This window comes from Miniopterus natalensis, chromosome 16 (genome assembly GCF_054644295.1).
Source record: "Miniopterus natalensis isolate mMinNat1 chromosome 16, mMinNat1.hap1, whole genome shotgun sequence".
In the NCBI taxonomy this organism is placed as follows: Eukaryota; Metazoa; Chordata; class Mammalia; order Chiroptera; family Miniopteridae; genus Miniopterus; species Miniopterus natalensis.
The window spans coordinates 41920660-41933750 of record NC_142096.1 but is presented as its reverse complement, the minus strand read 5'-3'; the positions used below and the strand labels follow the sequence as shown (position 1 = coordinate 41933750).

Below are 13091 nucleotides of genomic sequence, written 5' to 3'. Positions count from 1 at the left end.
CAGTGACCTCCCCTGGGCCCCCGAGGGGTCAGACTGCCGTCCCTCTAGTGGCATTTCCTCTGGCCTGCCTGGGCCATGTGCCCTCAGCTCCCTGCGTCCCTCCACTGGCACCAAGTCCGCCACCGTGATGGGTCTGCTCGTCTGTTCTTTTCTCACCGTGTGACTTCTGATTCTAGCTCCCGCCTCACGCCTGGAGGTCCGCTCCTCCCCCCGCATCTTGCTTTTCTTTGTACCTCACGTGGCTCTTTGTCAGTGTCAGTTGCTGGCTGGTTCCTTCCCTCTCTACCGTTCGGGCTCCGTCTAAGATCTTCCTATTCTTTCTCAGTGTGCTCTCTCTCAAGGCTCTGTCATCTACTCAGATGGCTTCAGTGACCATCTCCCCCGCCCCACCCTGGCAAGCCCTCCTCTCTGCGTTCCCAGTCTGGGTACCCGACTCTGTTCAGAAGGCTCCCGGTTTGGGGGAGGTTTGTATTGTGGCTGTGGGTCCCTGTACCCCATCGTGGTGTCCCCTGCAGTGCCCTCCTCGTGCGACAGCCTTTCTGCACCCCCTATGCACACTAAGGTTGCGAACCCCCTTCCCCCAACACTGGCAGGCGCCCTTCATCTCCCCGCATGGTGAGCTCGTGGTGGAAAAGCCTGCATGGTGCAGACAGCACCCCAGCAGCTTGCAACCTTGCAGCCAACTCGAGCCTTTAGCCATTCATGGACATTTCTAGCTGACCCTTCCTACTGGCTTTCCTGGTGTCTGGCAGTGTGCCCTCAAAGGCAAATGCCCGGTCCTACTCTCCCTGCAGGTGCCTGTCAGCTGACTTCAGGTTAGTTTTCCTGTGATTTCAGTCCTCAGTTCAGGAGAAGTTCATGGCCAGTTTTTCCAGCCTTCTTGTCTTAGGGTGGGAGCAATGCTTCGAGCTGAAATCAGAGGTCCACAGCCTGTGTTTTAGTCCAGACCCATGCCGTTTTTGGATTGTGTTGGCCATTTGTCAGATGATGCACTGCTTTTGTTTTGTGTTCAGCGGGTTATCTGATCTTGTTCAGAAGGAAAAGGTTAATGATGTCCGGGTCAGCCTGCTGCTCTTACATTTAGCCTGTCTCACCCACCGGCCTTCTGACTCACAAACAGCCCAGGGGAAGGTCGAGCTCCTGCTTCCCTGGAGCCCTTGGGAGCATGTGTCTGAGTGGGCCGGAAAGCACAACACCCCAAGCTGAGTTCTTGCCCAGATATATGTCTAGTAACTGAGGGTACGCCTATCCCTGGGCCACTGTTAGCCTGCAGGTGGGAGGGTTGACGCAGGCCTCTGATTTAAATCAGGTGGGGAAATAACTTCCTGAACCACCAGCAGAGAATGAAAATCCAGGTGTTTGCCATGCATCAGCAACAGGTGATGGTGTTACAGACAGCTGGAGCGGAAGTCGTCTGCACCGCCAAGCTCCCTGCTCTCATCACTGCCTCCCAATCTAGCCGGTGGGGATTCACTCGGAAGCAAATTAGGTAGGCGCTCAGTAGAAGGTATTTAAGTGGCTTTGTTTTTTTCAGAGAGAAAGGGACGACTTCTGTGGATCACTACAAGTCAGTTTATTGTTAGCTCATGCTGTTGATTGCACCCAATCCTGTCAATTTTGTTCGATACGTATTTCCAGCCCTTCTGTCTCTGTCCACCATCACTGCTCTGACTGCAGCCCTGACCACTTTCAGTGGTTTACCATTTTAGTTGTCTTATACTTGATATCCAACTGCTTGTTTGCCCCTTTTTCCCATCAGGCCTCTTTTCAAAGCAGAATCTGCTATGTCCCTCTGCTATGGTATAGTGGCATTTCCCTTGGGCGAAGTCTCTGTGTTGTGGCTCATGGGGGGCTGGCCCTGCCTCCTCCCTCATTTAGTTTATATTCCGGAAATACTGAATTACTCGCAGTTTTGTTTTTTTTCCAATGCAAAACACTTTAATAGGTTGTCATATACACATATTAGAATTATCTAAATATCTCTTGTAAAAATTGCTGTATCACATTTGATGATTCTATAAAATAAAATCACACATGGACAATAACCCCTGCAGTCCAAGAATACCTCCATTAATAGCACAAATTACAAACACATTGAAAAAGAGACATTATTCCAACATTGAAATCAAAGTAACTTTGACTAAATACACTCATCTGTCAAGTACAATAAACTTAGCATGCTCTCTAATAACACAATTTCAGGTGTGATTTCACATGCTCTCATAAATCCCCCCGTCCATCTCCCACAGCAGTCTCTCTGTGCTCGCTGTTTTCATCTATGGGCAGGTGCACATGCAGTTGCATCGTACATCTACTTAAGGCTACTTCACTTCATACTTTAACTCGATATGTACTTGAGGTGGACACCAGGCAAAGACCTAACCCCAATGATGACAAAGTTTACTGAATTTTGTGTGTTTTTCTGATTTGCTGTGCCCACTGTGCTTCCTGCCTTTGCGTATAGACCAGTGGATCTCAAACTCCTCTGCACCTAGGATCGCCTGGGGATCTTTGCAAACCCTGCCTGCCTCCCCACTCTAGACACTGTGATTTAATGAGCGTGGGATGTGACCCGACATCAGGTTTTTAAGTGTTCCAGCTGATTCTTAAGTGCAGCCAAGTTTGGGAACTGTTGATACAGAGAATCTTTGTTCTCGTCTGGAGAAACTCCTAGTCCTTGAGTAGGCCCATCATGGGAGATGGATGCTAAGCCGTGGAGGGTCCTCATGCTAGGTTGAGTGTGATGCCTGGTGCGCTGCAGAACAGCCTGACTGGCAAGGCTTTGCAGAAGCTCCTGTTAGGACTGAAATGTGTCCTTTGTCCCAGTTTTGCTGGGTAGTCACAAACCCCACACTCCCAAGTTCTTGGTCTGGCTCTACTTCTGCTGAACTGGGCAGTTCTATTTATCTCCTTGGAATCTCGGCTTCCTCACCCACATAATTGGTGAAGTAATGCCTGCCTTGCAGGGAGTGAGGACCAGTTAGATGGCATGCACTACATGCCCTGGGCTGTGCCGAGCACATAGTAAACACTCAGCTGCCAACCCCTCCTGCAGGGCCGTTTTTATTGTGACTGCTTTTTCTTTCTCCCGCACAAACCCCGCTTTCAGCTGTCATTTCTCCCGGTCGTCACCGCGGTTGTGATACAGCTGAATTCAAGAGAGGCATCATTTTAGCACAAAAAAATTGTGTTTCTGAGTTGCCCACAGAGATGCTCTTAATAGAAAATTGAGCACTATAAACAGTAACTATGAAATTCTCCCTAAAAGCTCAGTTTAATTCCCAGTGATCTCCCAGACCCCTATTATTCTTAGTTACCCTGTCCTCCTAAGCCCTCCCGACTCCGGTCCTCCTGCTAGGCTGCCTTCCTCTGTTTGTAACTTTTTGGTCTTACCTTATTTATTGCCATCCCAGTCTGCTCTTGGCTCTGTTTGTGACAGCCTGTGTTGGCAGAAACACCGGCCCAGTGATTGAACGGAGTCCTCTCCCCGCCACTCTGCCCAGTGGGAGAGCTTTGCCTCCTCCGGCATCATAGTGACTTGTTTCTTTACTCCCTGTGCTGATTCCTGCCCCCTCACCAGCCTCCGCAGCTGCCCCTCCTGCTCTCTGACCCTGCCTTGTTGGGCCAAGGGCGCATCTTCCACCCTTCCAAAGGCTGGGCCTTCCCCGTTTATACATTACCTGTCCTTTCCACCTCCAATCAGATTCGACAGCAGAATTCTTTAGCCTATAAAGAAGCCACAATGCAGCTCTTTTTGTTGTTTTTATGAGCTTAAAGATTTCAGGTTTTTGTGGTCTCTTTGAGGCTTTGAGGTCTGTGTCCAAAAAGGAGGCATATTTCATATGTACTCTTTAGCCTTTTTTGCATTGTGGATTTCTATTTTTCATTGATTCCCTGGAGTTGGCTCCCATTTTAGAGGCAAGAAAACCGAGATCCGTGGGGTTGTGTGACTTGCTTAGAGTCTCTCAGTGTGGTGGGAAGGATGGCTGCAGGGAAGGCCCATACCTATATCTTCATAGCATGTGATTCAAGGAAGAACCCTCCAGATTCATAGATGAATCTCTTAGAAAGACTCTGTGTGACCCCTCTTGTGCCTCTGTCCTCTGGAACAGTCCCTATTGGTGAGACGTTTCCATCCCTGACCATGCAGGATTAGGGCCACCCCTCACCCACCAGGACCACTGGGGCTGGAGAAGGAGCTGCTGTGTAAGGGGAAGAGGAGTGCTGGGCAGACAGTGGCGGCCACTCACCACGCCGTCCACGACAGTGCAGTGCTTCGGAGCTCTCGCAGGAATGAAGCCTTAGCGTTGCTATCAGTGTGAAACAGGATTGGCATTTCCAAGGCAAAAGGAGTCTGCATCCTTCAGCGGCCAGTGGTGTTTGTGCAGTGTGCTAACGATGGAGCGTTCCCCTGGGAAGAGCGACATCGCTATGTCCCAGGCCGAGGGGGGGTGGCATTGAAATCCCTCCAGGCGCCAGGCCTCAACTGGCGGAGGATGACCTGGAGGTTGAGCACCGAGTGCTGTTCACTGGCCTTCCTAAATGGGATCGTTTCTAGGGTGGCCGCTGGAAAGTGTGGTGTTTGTGTTTTGCAGATGTCTGTTTATAATGCTAGCTCCTTCACGGCAGGCACCCAGGGCAGGGAGTGGTTTTGTGTGCTGTGTCCATGTGCTGGGAGAATGAGAAAAGGGAGAAAGAAAACCCTTTCAAACCTAGCAGCTTGGGGTTGAGACTTTGCAAATGGGTTTTACACAGAGATGCATGGTGAAATCCCATTTAACCAGGAGTTGGTTGTTGAATGTGACTTTGGGATGCTGGTAATTATTGTTGATCACGGCATCTGAAATAAGTATCAAACTCAACCCCACGATTTATTAATTAAATTTTTTATCCCTACCCAAGGATGTTTTATTGATTTAAGGGGGGAGGGGAGAGAAACATTGATCACTTGCCTTCCGCATGTGCCCTGACCAGGGATTGAACCCTCAACCTGGGTTTGTACCCTGACTGGGAGTTGAACCAGCCACCTTTTGGAATATGGGGTGATGCTCAACCAACTGAACTGGGGCGACCCCTTGATTTACTTACTCTTTACTGAGGGTTTAAGATCTGCTAGAGCCTGTGCCAGCTACTGTGGGGGATCCAGTAGTGAAAGTGACAAGAATTCCGTCTTCCTGGAGTTTATAGTCAGTGAGGAATCTAAGACATGCATAAGTTGCTGTAGTAATAATAGCGATTTTTGCTGAATGCTTGCCAGGTGCCAGGCACTGGGATACGTGCTTTATATGCAGGGACTCATTTACTCTTCCAGACAATCCTATAGCCTGTGTGCTGCAGTTGTTCCCACTTTAGGGTTGAGGAACTTAAAGTGCAAAGAGGGCAAGGAACTTCGCTGGGGCCATTCAGCCGGATGGTGGGGAAGCTGGGAATCAGGCCCCCGGTGGTAGGACCCCCAACCCATGGCCCTAACATGCAACCTGTCTTCCTGGATACAGGCTGCATGCAGGGAGCATGGGCTCAGAATTGACAAGGGCTGACCTGAGACAAAGACACCAGGCAGAGTAGAGGTGACAAAGGATATAGTTTTGGCAGAATTACTTAAATCCAGTAGCAGGACTGACATGATGCAGAGTTGGGCTGTGGTCCCTGGGAGGCTGCTTTACTTCCAGTCTACCCTTCACTTAGGGTGTTGTCCTTTGGGGGCCCCACCCAAAGCTTCCGGGACTTAGCACCCCATCTCCTTGGGGGACAATCAGTGCCAGTGTTTTCCTCATCTGGTCCTGTGAAGATGTCAGAGGCCCTGCTCACATCCCCAGCCCTTGGTCATCTCTTCTGGAATTTGCAGGCACCTCTGGGAAATTTAGTGCCAGGCCGCATCTCTCCACTCAGCTTTTCTCTACAGTGGGTATGACTTCACATTCACGGAGCACTCTGGCAATGAACACGGGGTGGAATAGTGAAGAGAGACTGGAGTGTTCTTTCAACTTACTACTTATTTCTGAACAAAATCTCCTACATTAAAAATCCAGCTGTCCTCTTACTTACAGCCTCTATTCTTCCCTTTCAGATGGAATCAGTGTGAGTGGCTTTCCCCTGTGCAGCCCCTTTCGACAGGTCGTGAGGCCGCGAGTGGAGAGCAAAGCAGCGAACCCCCCTGAGGGCAGCAAGCCCGGGGACCTGAGCCACGCGAAGGTGAGTCGGCCCCACACGCGTGCCACTGGCCACAGGGCTGGTGCTCCCGCCCAGCCTTTTTGGAGGCAGAGTTTTGGGTGTTTCTCAGGAAGGGAAGGAGGCGTGTGTGCAGCAGCAGAGCTGTGCTTGGGAAGCAGCCTCTCAGTGTGTCCCATCTGTGCCACGTTGGGGAGGCAGCTCCTCTGAGGCCTGCCTGCACCGGGTCTTGGTGTTGCTGACTCTTGTTTCCACGAAGTCTTGGGAATGAGTGGGTTCAATCAGGGAGTGCTGGCTGAGTAGGCTGCTCCCTGCCTCTTTCTTCTTTAAAAGGCGTGTTTATTGTTTCATTATTCCCAATTCAGATGTTTATCCCGTAAACTTTTCTTACTCCTTCGGCAGCTCCTTCCCCTCATTGGTTTATAAACACCCAGGAAGCCAGATGAATGTACAGGGAGCGGGTGGGTAGCAGTGCAAAGTTGAGGTGCTTTGGGACTTCCAGGTGAGCATAGGTGGTTGTCTCCACAGACTCCCTCTGTCTGAACTAGAGCTCTGGGTCTCGGGTCACCGGCACTGGGGAAGGCTCTGCCTGTCTGAGCCTGCCCAGGGGCACCGTCAGGGTGAGAGGACTGGAGTTCGTAGCAGTTAGCACTCGGGGCAGGCGGCAAAGTCACCCAAACGGCTTTCAGTGTAGCATGCGACCGTTCAGGCTCAGACTCTGGGGTACTGCTCACAACCGTGACGGAAACCTTGAAAAAGGCAGTGACTGATGAGACCAACCAGGAGAGCTGGGCCAAGCTGGTCCTGAGTCAGTGGAAGGACGGATTTGGAGGAATTGGGGCTGCTCTGATGAAAATGATAAGGGGCTGTCTGCAGGCAGGAATGAGTAGATGTTGTTGGATAGAGTCTCACTGGAGTTATAAGGAGCTGGGCTTCAGGGTGAGTCTTCTCCCTTTAGGGCCCTGCAGTGAAGAGGTGGCTGGTGTAACTGGTGCTCTCCGTCCTGGGAGTATTCCACTCTACTTGGTCACTGTGCAAAGCCTTGTGTTAGCCAAGGGCACAGGGATGTGGGTGATGCTTCCCACCAGAGGGGCGAAGGTGGAGGCTGAATAATATGACTCAGGCATGGCACTATGTGGCATTCAAAGCTGGTGGCAGGAGATCTGTGGCAGGGGGTGATGGAGGAGAAGCTGGAGAAGTGACGTCCTCATGGCGCCCTGGGTGTCACATTACCTGCAGCCTCATGATAACCAACAGCCTGTTATTGTGTTTCTCGTTGGTGTTCAGGCCTCTCAGCATCCCCACGTTTGCCTTTGCACTTCAGCTCCTCCCCTGGCAGCCTTCTCCCCTGGGATAAACTCCTGTACTTTACAGTCAGATTTCAAAATCAGGGTTTCATCCTTCCTACTTGGTTGGGTAGTGGTGGCTGTGGCATCAGTTTTTTCTTCAGTTGGGAGTTGCAAGGCTGAATGTTTTTTAATGATTATAAATGTGTATTGATGTAGGTGAATGCTTGCAAATGCATTTAAATATAATTATTTAAGTGCAGTTACCATTTACTGAGTACATCCTGGGTGTCGGGTACTTGTGCATTGATTTTTCAACTTCTCATGACGACTTTCTGAGTAGGCGAGGGCACCCAGGCTCCCGACTGGGATGTGACACTGCTAAGTCCCTCCAGTCCCCACCCTTTGCAGGGTGACACCGCCTTCCCTCCACCTCTCTCCTGGATTTTACTTCTGAACAGAGTCCCAAAGTCTCTTGATCTCTTGATCCTACTTTCAGGGCCTTCAATTTGACCCCACCAGCCCTGGCAGTTTATGGGTTCTGTCTGTCCCAGTGTCCTGTTGTGCCCGTCCATCGGTCAGGCTGAACCTCCTGCCGCTTTCCTCGCGGCTGGGACCTGCTTGGTTAGTTTCTTATCCAGATACCTGGAAGGAAAGGAACTGACGTTAATGGAATGTCCTCTGCAGGCCGAGGCTGTGCTCAGCGCTTTCTGTTCATAGGTTTTCTCAACGTTTGCAAATACCTTTGTCAGGAAGTGGGACACTGGGATTTAAGGGCCTTCTATGACTTGCCCAGGTTCAGGGAGTTAGTGGTGCCAGATCCGGGGTCAAATCCATGTTCCTTCTAATCTCATACTGGACTCAGGCCCTGAGTAGGGTGGGATCCCATGCCCAGACTCTGAGCAGGGTGTTCCAGGTGACAGACCCTGTGCCCCCAAAGGCAGCAGGGAGGGGTGTGTGGGAGCAATTTTGTTTGTGGTCTGTTGTTGGTGAAGGTGGTGGGGAGCTCAAAACGGAATTGACGCAGCATCCCCCTGATGCCAGGACATGTCTACTGCGGTTCAGTGGGATTCCTGTGAGCCAGGGCTTGGGGGCTGCTGTGGGGCACCTTTCGCGGGCCTCCTGGCACTGCCTAGCTCCTTACCTAGCTCCTCTCCCCAAAGCAGGAATGATGAGATTTAATTGGAAACGTGCTCAACCTGTAAAACTATCACCCAGGAATGACGTAGTCATGGAAACAAGAGATTCAGTGAAAGCAGCTTCTAGGAAGACCCTGAAGAAGTGGGAGAAGGGAGTGCGTGTTTATTCAGGTTTCTGGGAAGACTTCTTTCCTTGCCCAGCTGGCACCGGGGTGTCTATCCAAGGTCCTGAGTGGTGTTTCTGCACACTGTGTGGAGGGTCCCCTAGGATTGAACAGGGATTATGTGAAGTGGATGCAGGTTAGAAATAATCTTCCTCTAAGCCCGGGTCTGCTGTACGGCCTCTCTGACCCTCAGTTTCCCCGTCTGTAAAGTGGAATAATGATGCTTCCTTCACAGGGTTGTTGGGCCCACTCACAGAAAGAAATAGGCAATCTGAATAGCCTTATATCCATTAAGGAAATAGAATTTTTTGTTAAAACCTTCCCACAGAGAAAATTCCAGGCTGGATGGTTTCACCATGCATTTTATGAAGCATTTAAGGGAGGAATAATATGAATTTTATGTAAACTCTGCTTTCAGGAAACTTGAAGAAGAGTGAATGCTCCTAAGCATTCTGTGAGGTCAGCATGGCCCTGATACCAGAGCCAGAGGATTGTGCAAACAGCAGCACCACAAGGACTCCTGAACACAGGCGCAAACATTTTAGCATGTCCTGTTCAACAATATGTAGAATATTGACCAAGTGGGGTTTATTTGAGGGCTGCAAGGCTGGTTTTAACATTAGAAACACAACAAATGTAATTCTCAGGATCAGCAAACTAGGAAGGAAAACCATACCAGCTTCTCAACAATGGATGTAGCAAAAGCATCTGACGATGTGCTGTATCTGTTTCCAATAAAAGCACTCAGCAAATTAGAAATAGAAGGGAACTTCCTCAACCCACAATCCCTACACTACAGTTCCACTGTTCTTAAAGGTGCAGGATGACGCTTCCCCCGAGGACAGCCACACCAGGCTGCCTCCCCTGGCCACAGGCGTGCCGTGTCCCACTGCTCCTCATCTGTGCTGGTGTTCCCTGCGATCGAAGCCCTTCCTCAGTGCCTGTGATTCCCAGCATGTTCCCCAGTCCTCGGCCAAGCTCTCATGCTGCCTCATCTGCCAGGCCTTCGCAGGTGGCACGAGCAGAGCCAGGCTCTCCTTCCTGCGTCCCACCCTGCCCTCCATGCCCACCTCTGCTGTCATTCGCTGCTTATATCCTGGAGTTCCTGGTAATTTCCTCATGGCCATGGGCTGGTCTCTGCTCAGCCTGCAGTAGACCTGCCCAGATCCAGAGATTCCCCACAGCTCGGTGAAATATTCCCTGTCCACGGAATTCTCCTGAATCCGAAGAAAGTCTTGTCATCATGAGGGAAAGTAGGACTGTGTGGTGTGTCTCAGTCAGAGCCCGTCTGACTTGAGCAGCACTCAGGTGACACCTCGTGCCATGTTAAATACTTTATGTTGCTTTAGCCTTTACACTCAGCACCATGGGGTGTTCACCCAGTTCTTGTATGCGTTTGCATTTAACAGTTGCATTTATAAATGGACCAACTGGAATACTCTGCTGAGAAAACTTAAGAGCAAATGGAGTCACGTTAAAAAAACTGTTACGCAACAAATGGCATACTTTATTAAGCTGGGTTACAAATAAAAAATGTTCCCATGAGCGTGTTGGGGTCCAGGGCAGCAGAATTAAGGCTCCCATCAGCTGGGAGGAGAAAATGCATTAGTTTTTGTTCATTGATGGTTTACGCGTAGGATGGTGAGCAGTGGAGCGTGCCTAGGCTGGAGAGGCTTGGGGTGGACACCAGTGAGATTTTAGTGCTTTAAACAGTATTTCCAGATTACTTCTCTCATGACTGCGACTTCCCATTATTGAAGTGGAAATTACTGAGCAGCTCAGAAAGATTAAATAACACGCCCAAGGTCAAGCAGTTACTAAGTAGAAGTTAAAATTCAAACCCAGTTATGTCTGAATCCAAAGCTGGTGCTATTTCTGTTTCCAAACTTATTATGGGATACAAAACATTCTGTATTGATTCAAGCCGTATTTATAGAGGAGCGAGCGTAGCTTTCTCACCTATCTGACCCTCAGTTTTCAATCTGTAAAATGCAGATAATAGGACTTCCTTCTGAGCTATTATAAGGAGCAAAGTGTTTGCTATTAGCCCTGGTAGATAAGAAAAGCTTACAAAATGGCAAATCCAATTCAGTTCCAAATTATTTCTAATCTGTCCCAGTAATAGTTACAGAGATGGGGAAGTTCTTTCTGCAAAGTTTAAGCATAAAAGCTTCACCAGAATCCTTTAATCTGCTCAACAATTTCAAAACTTAATAAGAAATTGAGCAGTAAGAAGTGGAGTCTACTGTATGGGGAGTTCTAGAGCAGATGTACAGGGTGAGGTCAAAAGAATATTCCTTAAGTTTCTGTGACACTTTTATGACTTTTGCCTTCCATGATATTCATTGTCCATTCAACCCCTGTAACATTTTGCTCACTCAGTCCACTCAACAAATACCTAGTGAGTGAGTATTTCATGCCCAGTTCTGGATGGTGGGGTGTAACAGGGAGCAGGCAGAGTCCCGGAGTCGGCCTCCGGCAGGAGAGACAAGCAGTAACATGATTTCAGGGTGGGAGGATTGCTGGTGGAAGAGGGAGGGAAGGAGCAGGATGGGGACTGCTTGCTGTCTGGGTGAGGCCGTCAGCAGATACCAGATGACTCTGTCAGGGACAGTTTGCTGTACCGAAGTCAGGGCACTATTTGGAATGTCAATACCATCTGCCACGTATAGAACTGTCACCCATTTGTCACTTTCCCTAGTGGGTTGTGAGTTAAAGCTAAGGATGACCCTTATTGATCTTTACATTTCCAGCACCTGGTGCAGGGGCTGGTCCATAAGAGGCTCTCAGTAAGTGCTACATGAATGACCGAGAAAGAAAATGAAGTGTTTGCGAAGGATTGCTGTGCTCTGTCCCCTCAGCTATGAGTCATACAGCGCCTTCATGTAAACCTCAGCGTGCGTTCCCCTGGTGCTTAGTAAGCCGGGGTGCTCCCCCATCCTGAGGGTTTCTAATTCAGGAGGTCTGGGGGGCTGGGAATGTACATTTCTAATTAGTTGCCAGGTGGTGATGCTGCTGCTGGTGTGGGGACCACTGCCTTAAGGTATGAAGTATTTTTCAATTTGTTTTGCACTTGTAACTCGGTGGGGCTGGACAGTAAGCATCCAAAAGCAGTCTGGGCCTTTCTGATGTCCCTTGTGGAGGATGCTCATGAGAAGCACTCTCTACCTCCATTTGAGGGAAGACATTTTCATGAACATTTGTGATGCAATCTTATAATAAATATCCAGATCAATCAAATTTGGCATTAAAATGCTTCCCTTAGGGAAAGTCTAGAAACACCTGTCTAGGAAATGTATAAACTGGCAGACCTACTCCATCCAGGCATTTCCACAGGTTAAGATGAATGGCCACACAGTCCAGGGTTCTCAGGTGCCGATGCTGTCACTGAGAGTGCCTGGCGGGTCACCTGCCGGGTCCATGGGTCCCAGGCACCTTCTCTGTGCTGGGCCAGGCTCTACTACTGGAACCAGCTCTGACGCAGCGTTTAGAGTTCATGGTGTAAGCTACCTGGAGACAGTGGGGAAGATACAGTGGAAGAAAATGGGTACTTTCATTGTATTCTTGCCACGCAGGAAAGTTGAGTTAAATCAGCTATTCAGAATGACTGACAGAAAGCAAATATGTTTGCTTTGTGTAAGGAAATGGAAATTTCAATCCATGAAAATATGGGGTCCAGGAGTCGGCCCACAAAATGTGCTGTCATACACATTTAGGTGATCTCATTAGTCCCTAAAAAACCTAAAGCAGTTTAACTATTGACCACACTAAACAAAAGAGTTCTGCCCCATTCCTCAACCCAGAAATATTTCTACTCTTGAAGAGGGTGGAACAGCTCTGGGAAGAAGCTCAGCTTTTTGAGTGTGGTCACAATGGACAGGTTACTTCATGTCACCTGAAGTGGAGCTAATCCTTGGCTGTCAGGGGAGTTCTTTGAGTGAAGCAGGTACACAGAGCCCAAGAGCAGAAGGGGGCCAGGCACCCTCTCCGGCTGGCACCTTCCCGTGTTATCTCGCCATCATTCGATGGAGTCATTGGCAGTTGACTTGCCTGTCACCCCACCCGATGCCACGCTGCACACGGGCAGACTGCACTCTTTCCCCTCCCATGCTTTCAGAGTACCTAGGAGTTCACTGTCAGACCAGAAGAGTCGCAGAAGGCTCTGAAGGAGGCAGGCTGGGGGTCGGGGAGCTCATTAGCAGAAATGGAGAAAGGCACTCGAAGCTGGTGGACAAGCCTCAGCAAAAGCCAGGAGGTGTGAGCTTCTTTGACATATTTGGTGCAATTCCATTGAACTATGGCAATAACAGGTGAGGTGAGAGAAGATGAGGCCA

The 13091-nt window shown here is 49.6% G+C and overlaps 1 protein-coding gene across 1 annotated transcript in view; it reads left to right on the top strand.

The window, feature by feature from the left end:
• Window positions 1–9912, top strand: part of LOC107533202 (trafficking protein particle complex subunit 9) — a 99946-nt gene extending 90034 nt beyond the window's left edge. The window contains exons 17-18 of the mRNA XM_087825194.1: window positions 6068–6192; window positions 9724–9912. Coding sequence (XP_087681320.1) covers window positions 6068–6192; window positions 9724–9912 — 314 coding nt within the window. The remainder of the gene's footprint in view (window positions 1–6067; window positions 6193–9723) is intronic.
• The last annotated feature ends 3179 nt before the right edge of the window (window positions 9913–13091 follow it).